General features: G+C 45.1%; 1 protein-coding gene and 1 pseudogene across 2 annotated transcripts; one reads left to right on the forward strand and one right to left on the reverse strand.

The window, feature by feature from the left end:
- LOC121531212 overlaps window positions 1–24,421 on the forward strand; it is a 232,302-nt pseudogene that overhangs the window by 181,063 nt on the left and 26,818 nt on the right.
- LOC121532150 (leucine-rich repeat neuronal protein 3-like) lies at window positions 1,375–15,022 on the reverse strand. Of its 2 annotated transcripts, none has more exons than XM_041837899.2 (2): window positions 14,785–15,022; window positions 1,375–4,416 (listed from the first exon to the last, which is right to left on the reverse strand). In XM_041837899.2, exon 2 carries the CDS (start codon window positions 4,034–4,036, stop codon window positions 1,946–1,948), a length of 2,091 nt encoding a protein of 696 aa, XP_041693833.1. In that variant the 5' UTR covers window positions 4,037–4,416; window positions 14,785–15,022; the 3' UTR covers window positions 1,375–1,945. The 2 variants fall into 2 exon arrangements, with proteins under 2 accessions (XP_041693833.1, XP_041693834.1); XM_041837900.2 differs by lacking the exon at window positions 14,785–15,022 and adding an exon at window positions 12,451–12,517.

Below are 24,421 nucleotides of genomic sequence, written 5' to 3' on the forward strand. Positions count from 1 at the left end.
TTCTCACCATAGTGCGTGCCCCCGGGTGGTGCAAAACAATAACAACAGAAGGGCATATTGCCATCGGGCCTTTATTGGAAAATAGCTTTTTTGCATGTGTGAAAATTTTATGAGATGTCTAATATTATTTCATTTTCTCTGAGTGGATTGCATAATGACACATAATTTGCTCTCAAGTGGGGTTATCTGGAGTTCAAACTAGGCGAACGGAGGAGTAAAAAATATGTGTAGAAACCTCAGTGGAGGTCCTGTCAGTTCTTCTCTGAGAGCTCTCCTTTCAAGTAAGCTACCCTAATGAACCAGGGAATGTACTAAAGACTCAAGTTCGCTTAACAAGCATTCTTATCTTGTTGTTATCTTGTTGTGCAATTATCTCGCTGTGCAGTCAAATAAAAACATACACACATCTCTAATACCTACAGCAGTACTGTTGTTCCTTCTTCAACATGTCAAACCTGCTCCTTGTCTATCCTGTCCCTGTTCCTACTGACTTCTAGCCCTAGTAGGCACCTTGTCCTCGTTTTACGCTCTGTTTGTCTCCTTCCCCTCTTGGTGGGCGGCTTCAATGTGAAGTGCTTAACAAACGAGCCCGAGAGTTGCTGAGATGTTCCTGTAATGGCGTCCGTGTCTCACCAGTGTCACGGAGGGAAGGTGCGCACCACACCGCGCTCCGGTGCTAGTAGCCTCCATGTGTTATCGCTGACCTATGCACTACCTGCGCTCTAATGGGTCATATTTTAGCTCCCATGGCGGTGACAAATGTCTCCACTCTGAAAGCCCTGTCCAAGGTGCTGAAACTCAGTTGATATATGGCGGAGTCCCTCTGATAAATGCCTCCCATCAGTCCGCATGTGACGCCGATTCATCACCTCTGTGAGGTTTATGTTAGGAATCCATATTGGTTTTTTAATGAAAGAGAATATAATGCAATTCAAAGTCAATGGGTTTCTCTGATGCCGCACACACACATACACATTAAGTACAGTGTGTAAGTTATATACACACAAACACACACGCTCTCCTACTCCCCAGTCATTGCCAAAACACGTTGTCCTGCCTGAGATTGCATTTTAGTAACAATGTTAAAATGTCCGCCTTCAAGGGCAGTCCCAGTAATTGTGTTTGTCTACATCACACTGTTTTCCTTTTGCATGGTTTAGACAGTGATAAGGAAAGATTTATGGGATTCATATTTATGAATTATAACATTTTGCATTTCATGGACAACTGAATGTTATTGATGAAGGAAGCTTAGATTTTTCCTTTAAGAGCATCCCAATATCGTATTCAGATTGTTCTAAGCAAGTCATCCTTGAAGTTGGGTCTTTCGTAAATTACAATTTCAAGTAAGTAAGAGAAAGCATTACATTTCGATTAATAGACAATGTACTGTTTTTAATGAAAAAAAAAATATTGATCATAAAATTGTTTACATATACACTGTTATTGTCTACTAGTCTAACAAGTTTTGCCCATTATAAACTGTATACAAGTGGTATTTCTTACTTATGGCCCTTGAGTGTTATTTAAACAGCACAGAAAATATTCCTCATTGTGGACCACAAAGACATCTCAAGTCAATAACTGAGAGAGACGACACAGTCTTCGTGCTGTGCTTTATTGCAGTTGCACTGCATGAATGACCGACCAGTAGCCACGTATATCACAATCTAGATACCTGTCTGTGCACGTTTTTGCTGCAATGACACAAATCTGTTGTATAAAAGAGTCTGTGGGTCTGGGATTAGCTGGTTACGTATATATGCGTGAGGGCGCCGGCTTCTGATTCCATCATGTGTTCCAAGTTCCAGGAGTTCCAGAACAGGATGTACTGTCACTGTCATGAAAAGAGGGCACATGAATCACACTGTTCTGTGTCCAACACTCCTTCACCTTGTTTAAAATCCAGAACATTCATTTTCCTGCTCCAAGGACGTTTCTTTCATTACATGGAGTTGTCTGGCAAGTCTATTACGGTCGCTCTCACCTTGACTCCAGCCACACAGAGTTCTGTGAGAGGACCCAGCAATGACTCGGATTGGTCCACCATCAACTTCCTGTAAAACTGTTGGCTTTGCAGAGACGTGTATATGATGGAGCAAGCCACAGCGACCACGATGAAAAGCACAGCACATGCAGCCATCACCACTGTGTCCCACTTCTCACTGCTCTCTACGGGGTGAGCCAGTCCCTTTGTGGTGACATTGACACAGTCCCTGTTGTGTCCGAGCTGCATGCTCGTGACTTCCACACACACCCGGTATTGGGTGGAGGGGTTCAGATGAGTGAGACAATACATCTTCACATCAGTTGGTACTCTAGCAGTGTATGCCATGGAGGGGTGCTTAGCATTCGCCACTGTGAACCACTTTATATTGGATATAAGACCACCATGAGTATTATCCCAAGACACTGAAACAGAGTTGGGCTGCACTGATCTAACGTCCACATGTAAAGCATTACCAGTATCAGAAGGATGTGGAAAGTATCCATCTACCACCACCAACACAGACTTGAGGTCTGCACCAACAAGATTGTGAGCGACGCAGGTGTACAGCCCTGCCTCAAGCACGGTAGTGTCATAGATGTCAAAGGTCCCCTCGGGATGCATGTAGTACTTATCAGACACACTGTTGGGCAGGACTCTGTCCCCGGAGGGGGTAACCCAGTAGATCTCTGGCTCCGGCTCTCCAAATGCCCGGCAGTGAAGCGTCACCGAGCTCCTTTTCCCAACGGTGACCTGATCTGGGAGGCTCCCGGGCGAGATGAGCGGGAGGCAAATCTCGGTCATCTCCCTGAAGTGGACCTGGTGGACGTGCTGGCCCTGGAACTCCGGCGGCTCCACGCAGAAGAGGGAATCTGGCTCCATGAAGCGCACGCCGGTCTGGTTCATGTTGATCCAGCGGATGACGCAGTCACAGCGGATGGGGTTGCTGTGCATACTGACCTCACGCAGGTTGGGCAGGGAGTCTACGGTGTTGTGGTGCAGGGCGCTGAGAGCATTGCTGTTCAGCATCAGTGTCTCGAGTCTCGGCAACTTGTGGAAGGCGTTTGGATGGATGTAGGAGAGCTTGGGGTTGTTGGTGGCCTCGATCTTGGTCAGCTCAGGGAGATTGCTGAGGGCGAAGCTGTCGATGGACACCAGCGCAGGCATGCTGTTGATGCCCAACTCTTTGAGGTGGAACATGTCCACAAAGTCCCCTCTCTGAATCCTCTCGATGGGGTTCTTGTTGAGATCCAGAAACTTCAGGCTCTTGGCTTTCTTCAGAGCAGCCTGGGGGACTCTGTCAAACAGGTTGTCGAAAAACGAGACACTCTCCAGGTTGTCGAGGCCGACCAGAGTGTCATCTGGGATTTCGGACAGATTCATCCTGGCCAGAACCAAGCTGCGTAGGTTGACCAGGGGCTTGAAGTTCATGTCTGACAATTGGACGATGGGGTTTTCCCCGATCATCAGGATCTCCAGGCGGGGCAGAGGCTGAAACCACACCCTGCTGATGCCCCTGAGGTGATTGGAGTTGAGATGGAGCCGCAGTAGCCTCCCCAGCCCTCTAAAGGCACCAGGACTGATGGATGAGATCAGGTTGTGGTTAATGTAGAACTCCTGGAGGTTGGGCAGGGATGGTAGACAGCTGTCTGACAGGGCCTGAACCCAGTTCTCCTCCATGTGTAGTGACAGCAGCTGGGGAAGAGGACCCAGATGGACATCCCTCACAGAGGATATGTTATTCTGGGATAAATCTATCTCTGTGATATTAGCCAGGTAATCCAAAGGATTCTCAACGCTGATGATATTGTTGGTCTGTAACAATAGCACCTGTGTGTCTGAGGGCAGTCTCTCCGGCAGTGTCGATAGGCCTAAGTCATTACAGTCCACCGTGGGAGCCTCGGTATAAATAGAGCTTGGAGAGAACCAGGGTCGTATCTCACACCGACACAATGCAGGGCAATGAGCAGCGCCCCCCTCTGAGGCCAGAACAAAGGCAGTCAGAGCTAGCTCCGCTAACAAACAAGCCAAGAACGCGCTCTTCTTCATCTTGGCCTCCTATTACCTTGAGCTAGAAATTGGTCCTTATGGAGTCAGCTGTTAGCACTGTTAACTTCACAAATAAAGGCTCATTTGTTACTGCAGTGAGACAGAACGGATTTCTGCTGATGCCTGTTCCCTAAAGCTTTGGCCCTGTTGTGGTCGTTGCCTAGTCCTTGGCAGAGAGGAGAAGAACAACCTTTCAATTTACCCTGTGCCAGGTTGTCAGGCAAGTTGGATGTGTGAAGGTCAATGTATCCTTCAGGAAGTCTGTCAGTGAAGCGCAGGAAGGGTTGAGGAGGAACGCTCTGGCTTGGGCTGGGGATGGATTACTCTGTCTTCCATCATTATTATCCTCAATCACTGTCACTCGTCGTGTCAATTTCCATCTGGGGAGAAAAATATCAGAAAAAATACACTCAGTACTACATGGCATTATTGGGAGACTGAAGCATATATTGACATTTAGGGATATTGAGACATATACTCTGCGCTCGTTTGATTGTATTGGCTTTCACTTCACCATCAAAATGATGAGTTATGATTGACTTGACCTTATATATATTATTTGACAGGTTGGTGGCTAATAATGGATGCATCCCAAATGGCATTCTATTTCCTATTTATTGCACTACTTTTGACCAGAGCCTTATGGGACCTAGTCAAAAGTAGTACAATATAGGAAATATGGTGCTATTTTGGATGCACACAATAGCACTTTGGAGTCACTTAATATCACTGCAGGGCAAGAGATCTGCCGGAGGATCTGGAATTTTAAACAGCGATTCATATCTTGCTCATAGCAATAATGCAAATCCCCCAAAACACTTCCCAAAAACTTTGCATCAAGAACAGTTTGAACAGCTAAAACATTGTGAGCCAGAGACTATCCCAGTTTTACCATACACCCTAATTAGCTGAATTCCGTCATCCACCCTAACTCTGCCGTTGTGAACTACATGTACACATGCACAAGCAACTGTCGCACTCACACACAACCACCCATGATCACTTCACCTGAAGTATATGACCTCAAGGCATTTCAGATTCTCCCAAAATATCTCTGAAGCTTGCTACAGGTCTTGTTCTGTCTCGTCATCCTCTCCTGCATTATTTATGAGGAGTTGAATCAAAGTTGTTCCTACAGGTGACAGGTCTGTGCCGGGGGTTTGCTTGTGTCGACTGCACATATTGATGCTTTGATTCATTTGTGACCTTGAGTGCAGAAGCCACGGCTCTGTGTGCGTTAGTAGATGAAGCTGTCTGTAAGGCTATAACAGCAGGGCTGCTGATGAAGACACACTATGACAGAGCACCGTGCATATATTAGCTTGTTTATGGCAGTCAGTCAACACACGCAGGTGGAATCAAGCTGCAAAGATATTTTTTCTGGTTGTTTCTTTTTTTTGTGCCTAACGCTCTCGTGCTCAGCCATCTGTGTAGGACCTGTGTTCAGATTCTGTCCAAGCTGCTCTGTGCCTGATATTATACAGCATGTGTAATATTCACACATATTTGGTGTTTCATTTCTAAGCTATTTATATCAAGTGTCGAAATAAATACTTAAGTGTGGTAATGCTATCTATCATTTGCAACGACCATTTTCAGACACCTTTATTTTATGGTTTCATACATGGGAATGGTTTTATTGGCAAGAGATTCCTCCTCATGGCCCAGGTGGGAGAGTGTATGTAACCATATTATGTAAATATGTTTTTCACAGTAGATCAGAAAAATATATTTAAAAGAAAACAACCCCCATGCTAATAAGGAGAGCATGTATTGACGCTCTCCCTTTTGCTTCCACGAAGCTCATGCTAATTTCCCTTTTTATCACTTAACGCTAAGAGCCTGCCGTTACTTCACTCACATGCCTTCCGCTCATAATTAGATCAAATGGAGGTTTGAGTGGTGGTAAATGTTCTTTCAACATGATGTAAATAAAGCATGTTTAGTTACGGAAAGAATAGTTGAGATGAGGTGAAGATGCATTGGAAAGCTGCTGCTGTTGCTTTGTGATGCCATTTCAATGGAAAGGCTTGTGTCCGACGGGTAGCTTCCACTCCTTGCTTGTGTTTAACACGGATGATAACGCCATGGACTTGCATAACGTTTTTTCTAATTATTTATCCTATTTAGCTCCCTTAGGGATTTCTTTTCCACTTGTGTTTTGTTTAATATGCTGCAGCTGTTAAATAATAACATCATCAGAACACCCCTTATTTAATGTATTATTTAACCTCTCTCTCCCCCCCTCTCTCCTCCTCCCCCTTCCCCCTCTATCTCCCCTTCTCTTTCTCCTCCTCTCTCTCCCCCCTTACTTAATATATTATTTAACCTCTCCCTCTCTCCCCCATCTCTCCTCCCCCTCTCTCTCCTCCTCTACCTAGAGGCCAGGAGGTTGTGGTAAGAGGAAACAATTGATTGTGCGAATAAGTCACGGAGTGTTGACCTCTGTGGACTCATTTGGGCTGAGGAAACAGAGGGATCAGTCCACACACAGCCTGCTTCAGCCGCTTGCCACTTAGTAGAGAGTGCATTGCATTCACAAGTCCCAAATGCTACAGTTAGGCACAGTACAAAGGCAGCACTCTTTTTTAAAACACTACACAAATACAGCACAGATACAGAAATCCCATCAAAGACTACACAAATAGAGTTGTGTTTGTTACTTCTATAAAATAGGGAATTAGGATAACAATGCACTATGTTTTTAAATTTTCTTTATTTAACCTTTATTTAACCAGGTAGGCCAGTTGAGAATAAGTTCTCATTTACAACTGCGACCTGGCCAAGATAAAGCACAGCAGTGCGATAAAAACAGCAACAACAGAGAGTTACATATGGGATAAACAAAAACGTACAGTCAATAACACAATAGAAAAATAGAAAATCTATATACAGTGTGTGCAAATGTAGTAAGTTATGGAGGTAAGGCAATAAATAGGCCATAGTGCAAAATAATAACAATTTAGTATTAACACTGGAGTGATAGATGTGCAGAAGATGATGTGCAAATAGAGATACTGGGGTGCAAATTAGCAAAATAAATAACAATATGGGGATGAGGTAGTTGGGTGGGCTAATTACAGATGGGCTGTGTACAGGTGCATTGATCGGTAAGCTACAGTTCGTTCCAGTCATTGGCAGCAGAGAACTGGAAGGAATGGCGGCCAAAGGAGGTGTTGGCTTTGGGGATGACCAGTGAGATATATCTGCTGGAGCGCATACCACGGGTGGGTGTTGCTATGGTGACCAATGAGCTAAGATAAGGCGGGGATTTGCCTAGCAGTGATTTATAGATGACCTGGAGCCAGTGGGTTTGGCGACGAATATGTAGTGAGGGCCAGCCAACGAGAGCGTACAGGTCACAATGGTGGGTAGTATATGAGGCTTTGGTGACAAAACGGATGGCACTGTGATAGACTACATCCAAGTAGAGTGTTGGAGGCTATTTTGTAAATGACATCGCCGAAGTCAAGCATCGGTAGGATAGTCAGTTTTACGAGGGCATGTTTGGCAGCATGAGTGAAGGAGGCTTTGTTGCGAAATAAGAAGCCGATTCTAGATTTAACTTTGGATTGGAGATGCTTAATGTGAGTCTGGAAGGAGAGTTTACAGTCTAACCAGACACCTAGGTATTTGTAGATGTCCACATATTCTAAGTCAGACCCGCCGAGAGTAGTGATTCTAGTTGGGCGGGCGGGTGCAAGCAGCGTTCGATTGAAGAGCATGCATTTAGTTTTACTAGCGTTTAAGAGCAATTGGAGGCTACGGAAGGAGTGTTGTATGGCATTGAAGCTCGTTTGGAGGTTTGTTAACACAGTGTCCAATGAAGGGCCAGATGTATACAAAATGTTGTCGTCTGCGTAGAGGTGGATCTGAGAGTCACCAGCCGCAAGAGTGACATCATTGATACACACAAAGAATAGAGTCGGCCCGAGAATTGAACCCTGTGGCACCCCCGTAGAGACTGCCAACAAAGTCTCTATGCTATGCTAACAAAGAATATCTGGGAAATCAGTATAGCCATATGAAAGCTGTCTACCTCACCAAAAAGTATTGTACTCAACTATATTTTACCACTTTTAAGTGCTGAATATTGACATTCTCCAAATCGATTAGGGGTGTACGGCAGAAAGGGGGGTGATATACCTAAAATATGAATGTCCTTTTTCATACAGTGAAACAGACTCTGTACTGGATTAGAGCCCACAGGCCACAGTGCAGTGTGTTCCTTCCCGCCACCTCCTAATGTAGTAGACATGTCATAAAGTGGTTCCAATCCACCATGTTTTATTCACCAGCTAGTCAGGCAGCGAGTGACGAGCAGGCTGCAGCTACAGTATACAGGGGAAATAATGTGCAGCGTGCCACTGCGCCAAGGGGATCTGAATGGCGCCGGAGAAGATAGCTGTTTTTTTTCTCGTTATTTGTCATTTATTCTGTACATAATGTTTCTGCCACCGTCTCTTATGACCAAAAAGAGCTTCTGGATATCAGGACAGCGATTACTCACCTCGTACTGGACGAAGATTTTTTCTTCAACGAGTCGGACGCGAAGGATATTCTATAGACACTCGACATGGCCCAAATCCCCATCATTCGCATGAGAAAGAGACAGAGATATCGTGGACGTAGGTCAGGGTGCCTTGTAAGGATCCGACGGTGAGCGAGTAAACTGCCTCTTCCACCAATCCTATTAGCCAATGTTAAATCATTTGAAAACAAATTGGATGACCTAAGACTAAGGTTATCCTACCAACGGGACATAAAAAACTTTCACAGAGTCGTGGCTGAACGACGACATGGATAACATACAGCTAGCAGGCTATACGCTACATCGGCAGGATAGAACGGCTGACTCCGGTAAGACAAGGGGTGGCGGTCTGTGTATATTTGTAAACAACAGCTGGTGCATAAAATCTAATACTAAGGAAGTCTCTAGGTTTTGCTCGCCTGAGGTAGAGTATCTCATGATAAGCTGTAGACCACACTATTTACCAAGAGAGTTTTCATCTATATTTTTTGTAGCTGTCTATCTACCACCACAAACCGATGCTGGCACTAAGATTGCACTCAATGAGCTGTATAAGGCCATACTGGAAAACGCTCATCCAGAGGCAGCGCTCCTAGTGGCCGGGGACTTTAATGCAGGGAAACTTAAATCCGTTCTACCTAATTTCTATCAGCATGCTAAATGTGCAACCAGAGGAAAAAAAACTCTAGACCACCTTTACTCCACACACAGAGACCCATACAAAGCTCACCCTCGCCCTGCATTTGGCAAATCTGACCATAACTCTATCCTCCTGATTCCTGCTTATAAGCAAAAACTAAAGCAGGAAGCACCTGGTCAGATGACGCAGATGCTAAGCTACAGGACTGTTTTGCTAGCACAGACTGGAATATGTTCCGGGATTCTTCAGATAGCATTGAGGAGTACACCACATCAGTCACTGGCTTCATCAATAACTGCATCGATGACGTCATCCCCACAGTGACCGTACGGACATACCCCAACCAGAAGCCATGGATTACAGGCAACATCCGCACTGAGCTAAAGGGTAGAGCTGCCGCTTTCAAGGAGTGGGACTCTAACTTATAAGCTTATAAGAAATCCCGCTATGCCCTCAGACGAACCATCAAACAGGCAAAGAGTCAATACAGGACTAAGATTGAATCGTACTACACCGGCTCTGACGCTCGTCGGATGTGGCAGGGCTTGAAAACTATTACAGTCTACAAAGGGAAGCACAACCGCGAACTGCCCAGTGACACAAGCCTACCAGACGAGCTAAATTACTTCTATGCTCGCTTCGAGGCAAGCAACACTGAAGCATGCACTCCAATTTGCATACCGCCGCAACAGATCCACAGATGATGCAATCTCTTGAACTCCACACTGCCCTTTCCCACCTGGACAAGAGGAACACCTATGTGAGAATGCTATTCATTGACTACAGCTCAGCGTTCAACACCATAGTGCCCTCAAAGCTCATCACTAAGCTAAGGATCCTGGGACTAAACACCTCCCTCTGCAACTGGATCCTGGACTTCCTGACGGGCCGCCCCCAGGTGGTAAGGGTAGGTAACAACAGGGGGGCCCCTCAGGGGTGCGTGCTTAGTCCCCTCCTGTACTCCCTGTTCACCCATGACTGCATGGTCAGGCACAACTGCAACACCATCATTAAGTTTGCCGACGACACAACAGTGGTAGGCCTGATCACCGACAACGATGAGACAGCCTATAGGGAGGAGGTCAGAGACCTGGCCGTGTGGTGCCAGGATAATAACTTCTCCCTCAATGTGATCAAGACAAAGGAGATGATTGTGGACTACAGGAAAAAAAAAGAGGACCGAGCACGCCCCCATTCTCATCGACGGGGCAGTAGTGGAACAGGTTGAGAGCTGCAAGTTCCTTGGTGTCCACATCACCAACGAACTATCATGGTCCAAACACACCATGACAGTCGTGAAGAGGGCACGACAAAACCTATTCCCCCTCAGGAGACTGAAAATATTTGGCATGGGTCCTCAGATCCTTAAAAAGTTATACAGCTGCACCATCGAGAGCATCCTGACTGGTTGCATCACCACCTGGTATGGCAACTGCTCGGCCTCCGACCGCAAGGCACTACAGAGGGTAGTGCGTACAGCCCAGTACATCACTGGGGTCAAGCTTCCTGCCATCCAGGACCTCTATACCAGGCGGTGTCAGAGGAAGGCCCTAAAAATTGTCAATGACTCAAGCCACCCTAGTCATAGACTGTTCTCTCTGCTACCGCACGGCAAGCGGTACCGGAGCGCCAAGTGTAGGTCCAAAAGGCTTCTCAACAGCTTCTACCCCCAAGCCATAAGACTCCTGAACAGCTAATCATGGATACCCAGACTATTTGCACTGCCCCCCCCCCCCCACCCCACCCATCCCCCTCTTTTACGCTGCTGCTACTCTGTTTACTATTCATGCATAGTCACTTTAACTCTACCCACATGTACATATGACCTCAATTACCTCGACTAGCCGGTGCTCCCGCACATTGACTCTGTACCGGTACCCCCCTGTATATAGCCTCCCTACTGCTATTTTATTTTACTGCTGCTCTTTAGCTATTTGCTTTAATTTTTAATTTTTCTTAAATAACACTATTTATTTTAAATTTTTCTTTAAAAAACTGCATTGTTGGTTAAGGGCTTGTAAGTAAGCATTTCACTGTAATGTCTACACCTGTTGTATTCGGCACATGTGGCAAATACATTTTGATTTGATTTAATTTGATTTGATCTAGTGGAAAGTGACACCCTGATATTCTGCCACATTAATGTACCATGGTATTGTGACAGATCTGAAAGGATCTTACTGGTCTTTATGTTGTTGAGCCTAATTAATCTTTGGATGGTAATAGCTTTTTGGACCACGGACGAAAATTAGCTCTGTTGCGAACTCCACCACTTTAACGTTGATGTGAAAACTAGAATGTTGATGAATGAATGTCATTGTTACTTCACAAAGAAATGTGACAGAATGGGGTTAGAGTGCACCGGTTGGGATAGAGTAGACAGATGAAACAAAGCATGTGTACTTAAAAACAGGTATGTACAAGAGGCAGTGTGACAGACAAAATTGAGGATGGAAATAGTGGCCATTTAAAAGCTGCTGGGGACTAAGTGGTGTTTTATTTGTGCATTTACAGTTGCCCAGTAGAGCAACACATCTCTCAACACAGTCTTTTAATCGGTGCCCGATGTCCAATTCAGTCACATCCTCCACTTTCTCTCGAAATGCCTTAAATGTGCCACCACTTTGTGAAGCATCAGCAGGGTTGTTGACTTTTCTAATGTTCAGTATCAGTCTTGTAGTTTGGAGGGGAGGTGAGGGGGTGAGGTGAGGGGGTGGGAGGTGAGGTGAGGGAGTGGGAGGTGAAGTGAGGGGGTGGGAGGTGAGGTGAGGGAGTGGGAGGTGAAGTGAGGGGGTGGGAGGTGAGGTGAGTGGGTGGTAGGGGAGGGGAGGTCAGGTCAGGTAAGTGGTGGTAGGGGAGGAGAGGTGAGGGGGGAGAGGGAAGGGGAGGGGAGGAGAGGTGGTGGGAGGAGGGGAGGTGAAGGGATCGGAGGAGGGGAGGTGAGGGGATCGGAGGAGGGGAGGTGAGGGGATCGGAGGAGGGGAGGTGGGGTGAGGGAAATGGAGTGAGGTAAGTGCCCCCACCTCTTTTTATTGATTTACCATTAAATCTGTCCAAGCTAAAATTGTCCTTTCAACGTGACCTGCTCCCTCGTGTTCCCTATAGCGCTACCTGCTACAATATCACAGCCTGCTATATGTTGGGCTGCCTGAGCAGCCCACCATGAAAGCCTGCATTAGCTATGCTAGCACTGTGCCTGTCATTAGCATTAGCTGTATGGCTACATTCATTAGGCCAACTCACTGTGTGGTATCCATGCATAATGACATCTGAAGAGAAGCGCTTCCCCCTTACATCTGCTCAACGCTGCCTGCAAATAAGCAGCAATTCAACAATTAATTAGGAATCGATGTTAAGCTGTCAACTACCCCAGGCTTCCTACCAACCCCCTCCTCCTCCTACCTACCCTCTCTCATATGGTCTACTGTCACACAGACACACACACACACACACACACACACACACACACACAGGTATGGTGCACATGTAAACATGACCTGCCTGTTGATTTACGATGTTATTTGTATGTATACACCATATACAAGGAGTTTTGCAGGGTACAGTGAACTCGCCACACATACATTTTTCACTATGGATTAATCTATCACTATCACAGCTCATTGCATAAATACCTAATGTAATACATTAACTGGTAATGCATGGGGTGTTAGCTGTCAACATTCCCTTTTCCACAGGCCCAGGTAGGACTAGCTCTGCTGCTCTGACTGTAAAATGCATGGGATTTACTTTGAAAAAAACAGTGCTTCAGAATCATACTGTATCTATTGGGAATGTGTTTTCCCAGTGTATCAAATGTTTAGCCCTTGAATCCATGTACTACGGTACACTAATATTCTCATAGTGGGGATTTTGTAGGGTAGGTAGGTTGTGTGGCGTGGTTTTCATTTGACTCTTTATTGAGCGATGAAAGGATTGTAAGGAAGTTCTCACAAATTAACAACAACAACAAACACACTAAATCTGTCTATGGCTATGACAAGGTATGGTATACACAGGAGTTTGAGGTTTGCATGTGAATCTCAAGTCAAGATTTTAGTAACAAATTGAAACCCTCTGATAGTAATGCTATTTCACATAATTGATATTAATTAGCCTGCTTAATATATATATTTTTTGATAGACTAAATAGTGTCTATTGAGAGATGCACACATTACCGCCATTATTAATGCATGGAATGGTGTTGAGTGTGAGGTACAGAGTCTTGTAGCGTTCTATTCCTCTCCAACTTTGTTTCTGTACAGCCAGTCAGTGTGTTTTGCTTTAGTGCTGTCTGCAGAGTGACATCAGAGATTCAACGTGTACACTTTCACTTTTTTGTCTTATACGTATAAAGCACCAGTACTGCTTTCTCTTGTGGATTCATCACTCCAGTCCCCACCAGTCTGCATAGAGAACCTTGGGAATGCAGGATGGCCATAGAAGAGTACTATAGGACAACTGCCTATTTAAATCTGTTCCTAGCCAGGCTATTCAGCATGATATTGGTGCATTTTTGGCATGGAAATAGACCATTTTATGCATGATTAGGCTACATCTTGAAAACAGAATGATGCAGTCATCTTTCTGACCCCATTTAGTAGCTAACATTGTGACTGTGCTGAATGAGATCTGCTGCTCACTAAAAATGCCTCAGTGTGACGTTGTTTAATTATGAACAAGCCCTAAATACAGCCGAGTGATGGGCGATGGCGAGAGAGAACGAGGGAGATGAGGTGAAAGAGAGTGAGAGAGAGATGGAGAGACAGAGGGGGGAGAGTGTGCTGTTCTGGTAAATTAGGCAGGCAGTGGTGGGAATGTATTATTCTCTGGTTAGAGGAGAATTCTCCACAGCCCAGCACTCCAGCTCTTGCCTCATTTTGACCTGTCTCACCTGGATTCCTTAAAGACGTGGACAAATCCTAAAGAAATCCTCTTACAAAACCTCTATGTTCCTCCTCTTGGCACACACAGCCAAATAGTGTCCAACTCTATACAGTACTTATGTGTTATGATCTATCAGTGAAAACGGAAAGAGGTTTCTTTACTTCAGGCTTATTACTGGTTTACCTCATTGAGTTCTGGTATTTTCTACTGACGGCAGATTCCCTGACTTGTCTTCTTTTCTGTTCTAGCCCCGACAGACACACAGAGGCGAGTATACATCAGTTTAGTTATTTTTCTCAGATGTACCTGTAGAGCGATGCTGCCGAGATAACACCAACCACACATCTCTCTCCCCACTTCCAAAATACATCCTTGTGCCAATAACAGGCAGTTCCTTCTCTAAAACCTCTGCAGCTCCTACATATTCATCCAAACGTTTCCTTAAGCAGCGACGACAAAAGCCTGTGTTAGACTCCGCAGCCTTTCCTTTCCTCAATTCCCCCCTCAGCCAAGCCTCCCACATAACTGCAGGCTGTGCCTTCTGCCTTCTCGGCTGCTAACTCCCTCCACACAGACACAGGTTCAGCTCAAGGACTACCGCATTGTCACACTGGAAAACCAACCCTCTACCACCCCAACCAACCACACATGACTCATACACACATAGGAGAGAGAGAGAGATGGAAACTTACCAGTGGGAGTGAGTCCCTTCACAAACTGTATGGACCAGCAGCAGGTGTTCCCCTCATGCCTGGGACCCACATGCTTTAAAGCAGCAGTCCAGCATGACAGCGTGAGACTCAGATCACAGCAGGTTTTTCATGTGTATTTCCAAGAACATGCGTCTTCTTCTCCTTTCGTTGCGAGAGAGGCAGAGAGAGAGAGAGAGAAACAGGAGAGGGGAGGGAGAGATGGGTAGCTCCAGCTCTAAAACCGTTCCACTGTGTGTGTGTGAGAGAGAGAGAGAGAGAGAGAGAGAGAGGGAGAGAGAGAGAGAGAGAGAGAGAGAGAGAGAGAGAGGCAGAGAGAGAGAGAGAGAGAGAGAGAGAGAGAGAGAGAGAGAGAGAGAGAGAGAGAGAAACAGGAGAGGGGAGGGAGAGATAGGTAGCTCCAGCTCTGATACCATTCCACTGTGTGTGTGTGTGTGTGTGTGTGTGTGTGTGTGTGTGTGTGAGAGAGAGAGAGAGAGAGAGAGAGAGTCAGAGAGAGAGGTAGAGAGAGAGAGAGGTAGAGAGAGGCTCTCTTGGTTGTGTGTGTGAGTGTGTGTGTCTTTGCTTGCTAAAGATGCTGGGTGCAGAGCAGAGCGATAGGGTGGGGGCTGTTCTCTGTCTATCCTTCCTTTTCTCCAGCGTAGTTAGAGAGCAGATCACTCAGCTGATCAACCATCACTCTGCTCCGCTGCTGCCAGCTCCACCGTCATTTATAACACACACACACACAGGCCAATCCCTGTTCAGATCGCAGGCTCTGTTCTTGGAGCTGCTGGTAATTATGATTGGTTGAGCGGGCTGTCAATCAGTCATGATCCCCTGTATCCCTGAGGCAAAGAGAGTCCAAATATGTGTGTATGTGTGGGAGAGAGTGGGAGGAACGGAGTGACAGAGAGAGTGTGTATGTGTCTGTGTGTTTGTGCCTCTGTGTGTGTCAGTGTGTGTGTTAAAGAGAGAGTGATGGAGGGAGACTGAGTGAGAGAGCATGGGAGGGAGGGATGGAGGGAGACTGAGTGAGAGAGCATGGGAGGGAGGGATGGAGGATGGATGTGGCTTCTTATTAAGACTGGCATTTCGGTTTGAATCTCCGGGGGTTTGAAGGCAGCGTTTAACAAACTGCGGTTTCTGTGGGTCATTATTCAATGCCTTTGTGTCCCTCATTTGGCCAGACACTCTGAACTGAACACCTTTGTACCTCTGGCTCCCTGGTAGCCTCACAGTCATCTATAAAATCTGTGACTGGAATATAAGCCCATGAATGTTGATAATTACAACCCTATTGATCATGTCCTTGAACAGCACGCCCAAGCGAGATACATTTTTTGTACAAATCTTTTCTATATTACCCAATTATTAAACTCATTTTGTATCCGTTATGTGAATGCCTTTGCCATTTGTTGGTTACGCAGAAGTAGTTTGTGGCTTGGCAAAGGAGGTCATTGCTGTGTTGTTAATGGTCATAGAATTCATTAACTGAGCATTGTGGTATTTTGGGTTATTAAAAATGTCCTCCAGCGATAAAAAAAACAAAAACTTTTCCTGTTGAAAAGTGATATTCTGAGTATAAATACAGTAAAGAACACACACTAAAGGGTTAAAAAATATATGCAAACTTCTAGGAGTAGGACATTCAAGGAATTGGTCTGATGGTGCCTTCTGATGTCATCGGCCACCCCCTTTGCTTGAGGAACAATAGAGGAGCTTGTGCCGTGTCATGAGGATACCTGGATCACCTATTGAGATGTTCATGTGTTAAATGAGCTGAAGAGGAGACTGGAGTAGGACTTGAAGGGTTAATTAGAAACAAAGTGAACAATCTTTCTCTACCATGGGCTGTGGATGAGCATATTTTTTATTTCTTTTTATTTCACCTTTATTTAACCAGGTAAGCCAGTTGAGAACAAGTTCTCATCTACAATTGCGACCTGGCCAAGATAAAGCAAAGCAGTGCGATAAAAACAACAACAACAACACAGAGTTACATATGGAATAAACAAAACGTACAGTCAATAACACAATAGAAAATCTATATACAGTGTGTGCAAATGTAGTAAGTTATGGAGGTAAGGCAATAAATAGGCCATAGTGCAAAATAATAACAATTTAGTATTAACACTAGAGTGATAGATGTGCAGAAGATGATGTGCAAATAGAGATACTGGGGTGCAAATGAGCAAAATAAATAACAATATGGGGATGAGGTAGTTGGGTGGGCTAATTACAGATGGGCTGTGTACAGGTGCAGTGATCGGTAAGCTGCTCTGACAACTGATGCTTAAAGTTAGTGAGGGAGCAAGTGTCTCCAGCTTCAGAGATTTTTGCAGTTCGTTCCAGTCATTTGCAATAGTGAACTGGAAGGAAAGGCGGCCAAAGGAGGTGTTGGCTTTGGGGATGACCAGTGAGATATACCTGCTGGAACGCATACTACGGGTGGGTGTTGCTATGGTGACCAATGATCTAAGATAAGGCGGGGATTTGCCTAGAAGTGATTTATAGATGACCTGGAGCCAGTCGGTTTGGCGACGAATAAGTAGTGAGGGCCAGCCAACGAGAGCGTACAGGTCACATATGGGCCTTTGGTGACAAAACGGATGGCACTGTGATAGACTACATCCAATTTGCTGAGTAGAGTGTTGGAGGCTGTTTTGTAAATGACATCGCCGAAGTCAAGGATCGGTAGGATAGTCAGTTTTACGAGGGCATGTTTAGCAGCATGAGTGAAGGAGGCTTTGTTGCGAAATAGGAAGCCGATTCTAGATTTAACTTTGGATTGGAGATGCTTAATGTGAGTCTGGAAGGATAGTTTATAGTCTAACCAGACACCTAGGTATTTGTAGATGTCCACATATTCTAAGTCAGACCCGCCGAGAGTAGTGATTCTAGTTGGGCGGGCGGGTGCAAGCAGCATTCGATTGAAGAGCATGCATTTAGTTTTTACTAGCGTTTAAGAGCAGTTGGAGGCCACGGAAGGAGTGTTGTATGGCATTGAAGCTTGTTTGGAGGTTTGTTAACACAGTGTCCAATGAAGGGCCAGATGTCTACAAAATGGTGTTGTCTGCGTAGAGGTGAATCTGAGCATCACCAGCAGCAAGCGCGACATCATTGATATACACAGAGAATAGAGTCGGCCCGAGAATTGAACCCTGTGGCACCCCCATAGAGACTGCCAGAGGTCCAGACAACAGGCCCTCCAATTTGACACAATGAACTACATTTTACATTTTAGTCATTTAGCAGACGCTCTTATCCAGAGCGACTTACAGGAGCAATTAGGGTTAAGTGCCTTGCTCAAGGGCACATCGACAGATTTTTCACCTAGTCGGCTCGGGGATTAGAACCAGCGACCTTTCGGTTACTGGCACTACGCTCTTAACCACTAAGCTACCTGCCGAACTCTATCTGAGAAGTAGTTGGTGAACCAGGCGAGGCAGTCATTTGAGAAACCAAGGCTATTTAGTCTGCCAATAAGAATGCGATGATTGACAGGGTCAAAAGCCTTGGCCAGGTCGATGAAGACGGCTGCACAGTACTGTCTTTAATCGATCGCGGTTCTTATATCGTTTAGGACCTTGAGCGTGGCTGAGGTGCACCCATAACCAGCTCGGAAACCAGATTGCATAGCGGAGAAGGTACGGTGGGATTTGAAATGGTCGGTGATCTGTTTGTTAACTTGGCTTTCAAATACTTTCGAAAGGCAGGGCAGGATGGATATAGGTCTGTAACAGTTTGGATCTAGAGTGTCACCCCCTTTGAAGAGGGGGATGACCGCGGCAGCTTTCCAATCTCTGGGGATCTCAGACGATACGAAAGAGAGGTTGAACAGGCTAGTAATAGGGGTTGCGACAATTTCGGCAGCTGATTTTAGAAAGAAAGGGTCCAGATTGTCTAGCCCAGCTGATTTGTAGGGGTCCAGATTTAGCAGCTCTTTCAGGACATCAGCTATCTGAATTTGGGTGAAGAAGAAGCGGGGGGACATGGGCATGTTGCAGCGGAGGGTGCAGAGCTAGTGACCGGGGTAGGGGTTAGCCAGGTGGAAAGCATGGCCAGCCATAGCAAAATGCTTATTGAAATTCTCGATTATCGTAGATTTATCAGTGGTGACAGTGTTTCCTAGCCTCAGTGCAGTGGGTAGCTGGGAGGAGGTGCTCTTATTCTCCATGGACTTTACAGTGTCCCAAAACTTTTTGGAGTTAGTGCTACAGGATGCAAATTTATGTTTGAAAAAGCTAGCCTTTGCTTTCCTAACTGCTTGTTTATATTGGTTCCTGATTTCCCTGAAAAGTTGCATATCACGGGGGCTGTTCGATGCTAATGCAGTACGCCACAGGATGTTTTTGTGCTGGTCAAGGGCAGTCAAGTCTGGGGTGAACCAGGGACTATATCTGTTCTTAGTTCTGCATTTTAATGGGACATGCTTATTTAAGATGGCGAGGAAAGCACTGTTGAAGAACATCCAGGCATCCTCTACTGACGGAATGAGGTCAATATCCATCCAGGATACCTGGGCCAGGTCAATTAGAAAGGCCTGCTCGCTGAAGTGTTTTAGGGAGCGTTTGACAGTGATGAGGGGTGGTCGTTTGACCGCGGACCCATTACGGATGCAGGCAATGAGGCAGTGATCGCTGAGATCCTGGTTGAAGACAGCGGAGGTGTATTTAGAGGGTAAATTAGTCAGGATGATATCTATGAGGGTGCCCATGTTTACGGATTTAGGGTTGTACCTGGTAGGTTCCTTGATGATTTGTGTGAGATTGTGGGCATCTAGATTAGATTGTAGGACAGCCGGGGTGTTAAGCATATCCCAGTTTAGGTCACCAAGCAGTACAAACTCTGAGGATAGATGGGGGGCAAGCAATTCACATATGGTGTCCAGGGCACAACTGGGGGCTGAGGGGGGTCTGTAGCAAGTGGCAACAGTGAGAGACTTATTTCTGGAAAGGTGGATTTTTAGAAGTAGAAGCTCAAACTGTTTGGGCACAGACCTGGATAGTATGATAGAGCTCTGCAGGCTATCTCTACAGTAGATTGCAACTCTGCCCCCTTTGGCAGTTCTATCTAGACGGGAAATGTTGTAGTTCGGAATGGAAATTTCTGAATTTTTGGTGGCCTTCCTAAGCCAAGATTCAGACACTGCTAGAACATCAGGGTTGGCAGAGTGTGCTAACGCAGTGAATAACTCAAACTTGGGGAGGAGACTTCTGATGTTAACATGCAAGAAACCAAGGCTTTTACGGTTACAGACGTCAACAAATGATAGCGCCTGGGAGGTAGGAGTGATACAGGGGGCTACAGGGCCTGGGTTAACCTCTGCATCACCAGAGGAACAGAGGAGGAATAGAATAAGGATACGGCTAAAGGCTTTAAGGACTGGTCTTCTAGTGCGTTGGGTACAGAGAAGAGGGGCAGATTTCCGGGCATTGTAGAATTGATTCAGGGCATTATGTACAGACAAGGATATGGAAGGATATGAGTACAGTGGAGGTACACCTAAGCATTGGGTAACTATGAAAGAGATAGCATCACTGGAGGTACCGATTGAGCCGGTCTCTGCTATGTTTGTGTCCCGCTGTGTTGTGAGGTCCACCTGCTGAGAGATGGAGAGGAAAGAGTGGAAAGACAGTGATGTGAGGGGGAGGAGTGAGATCCTGGTACCTAAACCCCACACAACACTCACTGCAGTATAGTCCGTTTCTGTCTGCTGCTGGGAAGGTACACTGATTCTAGTTCAGTCTAGTGTTGTGAATAGGGTATTTTTTTATGTTATTTTTATTGAAGAGTTGACAAGAGTAAATAGGGTCACTTTACAGTACAGACATAAAACTTGTATTTATTTTACTTCTTTGTGTATTTGGTGTTCATGGTTAATTTTTTATTATGACCTCATAGCTGTATCTTTATCATATATATTTATTGATATAGTTTATCGTTATTGTTCCAGGTCTCCCAAAAACCCTCAGCAGAAGATCATCAAGAGGGTCATAGCCCGGGAGGGAGACTTCATTAAGTACGTACAGAATGAGCTCTTTCCCCATAGCTTTATCAAATCAAACTTAAAACACAAAGGATGTCTAAAATAACAATAGAATCCCTCACTGATTAAAGGCCTATATGAAGACTTCCTATGAGAAGAATTCCTATGTGAAGACTTCCTATGAGAAGACTTCCTATGACAAGACTTCCTATGACAAGACTTCCTATGAGAAGACTAATAACTAAAGAGCAGCAGTAAAACAATAAACCTTATTGGCAATACTGATTCAGTCTGAAGCCTATTCTAATGAGAGCATGTGGACAAACTGTACAGAAGGAGCTCTACTCAACTACATCCATATTTAATTTCATATTACTAGCTTCAAATCTTCAATGAGAAACCCCAAACACACATTTCTCTATGGTAACCTCTGCAGTAATGCATATTATTTTCCTTTAGCTATGTAACCCCTGGCTTGAGTCCACCCATGATAGGTCTATGTTAGCATATGTAGTAGTGGTTATGTGACTCAGGACAGGTCCATGTTGTCTTAGGTGGTAGTGGCTATATGAGTTGTGACTCAGGACAGGTCCATGTTGTCTTAGGTAGGTAGTAGTGGCTATATGAGCTGTGACTCAGAACAGGTCCATGTTGTCTTAGGTGGTACTAGTGGCTATATGAGTTGTGACTCAGAACAGGTCCATGTTGTCTTAGGTGGTAGTGGCTATATGAGCGTCTGCTAAATGACTAAAATGTAAAATGAGTCACAGCTCATATAGCCACCACCACCTAAGACAACATGGACCTGTTCTGAGTCACAACTCATATTTATTTATTTTACCTTTATTTAACTAGGCAAGTCAGTTAAGAACAAATTCTTATTTACAATGACGGCCTACACCGGCCAAACCCGGACGACGCTGGGCCAATTGTACGCCGCCCTATGGGACTCCCAATCACGGCCGGTTGTGATACAGCCTGGAATCAAACTCATATAACCACCACCACCTAAGACAACATGGACCTGTCATGAGTCACAGCTCATATAAACACTACTACCTACGTAAGACAAAATGGACGCGTCATGAGTCACAGCTCATATAGCCACTACCACCTAAGACAACATGGACAACAGGACAGGTCCATGTTGTCTTAGGTAGGTAGTAGTGGCTATATGAGTTGTGACTCAGGACAGGTCCATGTTGTCTTACATAGGTAGTAGTGGCTATATGAGTTGTGACTCAGGACAGGTCCATGTTGTCTTACATAGGTAGTAGTGGCTATATGAGTTGTGACTCAGGACAGGTCCATGTTGTCTTACATAGGTAGTAGTGGCTATATGAGTTGTGACTCAGGACAGGTCCATGTTGTCTTACATAGGTAGTAGTGGCTATATGAGTTGTGACTCAGGACAGGTCCATGTTGTCTTAGGTGGTAGTGGCTGAATTACTCGTTACATATAACAACTCCTCCCAGTGTTCTCCTTCAAGGTGACAGGGGAGTCACACTCAGTGATGGCCACACTGAAAAGACACACACACACAATCACACAACCACACCCACACACACGCACACACGCACATACACAGGAAATTATTACCATTGCGACGGTTATGAGCAGCAGTGGGAATCGGCCAACAAGGACTATTACCTCTTTCTTGATCAGAGGGCGGATCGTCTATTTTCTGTCACAGCTGCTTTTCTATGGTGAATTCAAATACAAGGCTCAGGCTTGGTTGTTAACGTAGCCAATTGATGACGTCCTCCAAAGTTGTACGAATTATGGAAATGTGGACCTACCAGTATATGAAGAAATGTACCAACGCCTTAGTTACAGTACTTTGTCATTGGCAATGGCAATACAGTATGTGACCTAATGAAGTTCATTTTGCAAAGTTGCAAAGACATTCATTACATTCATTCCCCTGAACCACTGAGTGTAGTCTAGCCAGGCTTTCTAATCTCGGCACCAGCCGAAGCGAACGGTTGATAGTCAGTGGAGCTCTAATTGAAATGACATTGGGAGAATTAGACAGAGGCGGGTGCCACTAGTCATAACACATCGTCGCCATGTAATTCACTCTGGCAACAATTTGTGATGTGCGCCGCTGAACAAATTACAGGTCACTTGTATTGCCTGGGGGGAGATAGAGGAATAATTAACATGGGGGTTTGATGGCTGAGGGGGGGCGGTGGGATGGTCGTTGTGTGTGTGTGTTGCCTTTGGGGCCAGCCATGCTATAAATCACAGCTATGGTTTTAATCTCGCCATGCACAGAGAGACTGTCTTCTCTGCCTGACAGAGGAAGAGGCCTCTCAGCCAATTACAGCCCTCTGAGTGGTGTGTGTGTGTGTGTGTGTGTGTGTGTGCATGTGTGCGTATGTGCGTGTGTGTGGGTGTGTGTGTTTTGCAGCAACAGGAAATGATTGACATTTTTGTAGGGGTTGATACATTTTTCGTAAGGGAAAATCAAGTCTGAAATTTCAAAGAGGAAGTTACAAACTTCAGAAGTTCTCCTGCAACAGGGTGTTCAAATTAAGATCCTACATATGCAGCTATCTCGAGATGTAGATACTGGTGTTCTAAGAGGGAACAGAACAACCCAGTCTGGTGTGCCAGGCAGGCTGTGAGACACACGGCTAGTGAACAAGACTATGGCTGTGTTCCCATGTCCATGCTAGCATACCACTTAGGATGCATGCCCAACACATTTGGTTCATTCTCAGTGGTATTCCTTCTAGTGTGGATATTGGAACCGAGCTTAAGTTTGACTTAACCTGTCCAATTCACCTCAAGCTGTTACTCATCATCGTCATCGTCGTCATCATTATTGTGTTTCATATGTCCATTATCATGTGTATCTGTGCCCTATATACCTACCCCATTAACCTCCATCCAACCGCCACTGTACCAGGCAGCTACTGTTTAAACCCACCACTGATAGGAGAGTTAGGGAGCATAAATATTTAAGACAACTCAATGCTGAGACTGTCTGAAAATCTCCCCCAAACTCCTGAACTCCTGAATCTCCCCGACCCTTTGTAGCTGCTAGACACTGCCAGGCAGCGAGTCGCATGCTAATAGCATTAATACAGGAGTCTGTATATTCACTTTTAACTGAAACTGTTGTTACGTCCCAAATGGCACCCTTTTCCCTATTTAGTGCACTACTTTTGACCAGGGCCCATAGAGCTCTGGTCAGAAGTAGTGCACTATGTAGAGAATAGGGTGCCATTTGGGACGTAACAACAGTTTCAGTTAAAAGTTTTTGTCTTCCCACAAAACTCTGACTGTTCTTTTTCCTGAGCATTTCAGAATCTAGCATATGATCACTAGATTCTGAAGTAGCCAGTATTATGTTATTGTATTGGTTGTGTTCAGATACTGTATGTAGGCCTAACCCCTGACATTTAAAGTCACTGAACCTCAGTTTGCTGGAGAACAGACATTAAGTTCAGTTTTCCCAGCAGCCAAATCAATATTTCTGTCCCAAGGTCTAAAGCAGTGGTGTCAAACATAATATAAATATATATAAAACAAACAAAAAATGTATATATATATATATATATATATATATATATATGTATTTATATATATGTATTTATATAACATTTTTGGGGAGGGGTGGGGGGACAAACTCAATATAC

Source organism: Coregonus clupeaformis, chromosome 19 (assembly GCF_020615455.1).
Source record: "Coregonus clupeaformis isolate EN_2021a chromosome 19, ASM2061545v1, whole genome shotgun sequence".
In the NCBI taxonomy this organism is placed as follows: domain Eukaryota; kingdom Metazoa; phylum Chordata; class Actinopteri; order Salmoniformes; family Salmonidae; genus Coregonus; species Coregonus clupeaformis.

Bases quoted from the DNA above. Each gene is read 5' to 3' on its own strand.
- LOC121532150 (XM_041837899.2), bottom strand. From the start codon at position 4,036: ATGAAGAAGAGCGCGTTCTTGGCTTGTTTGTTAGCGGAGCTAGCTCTG.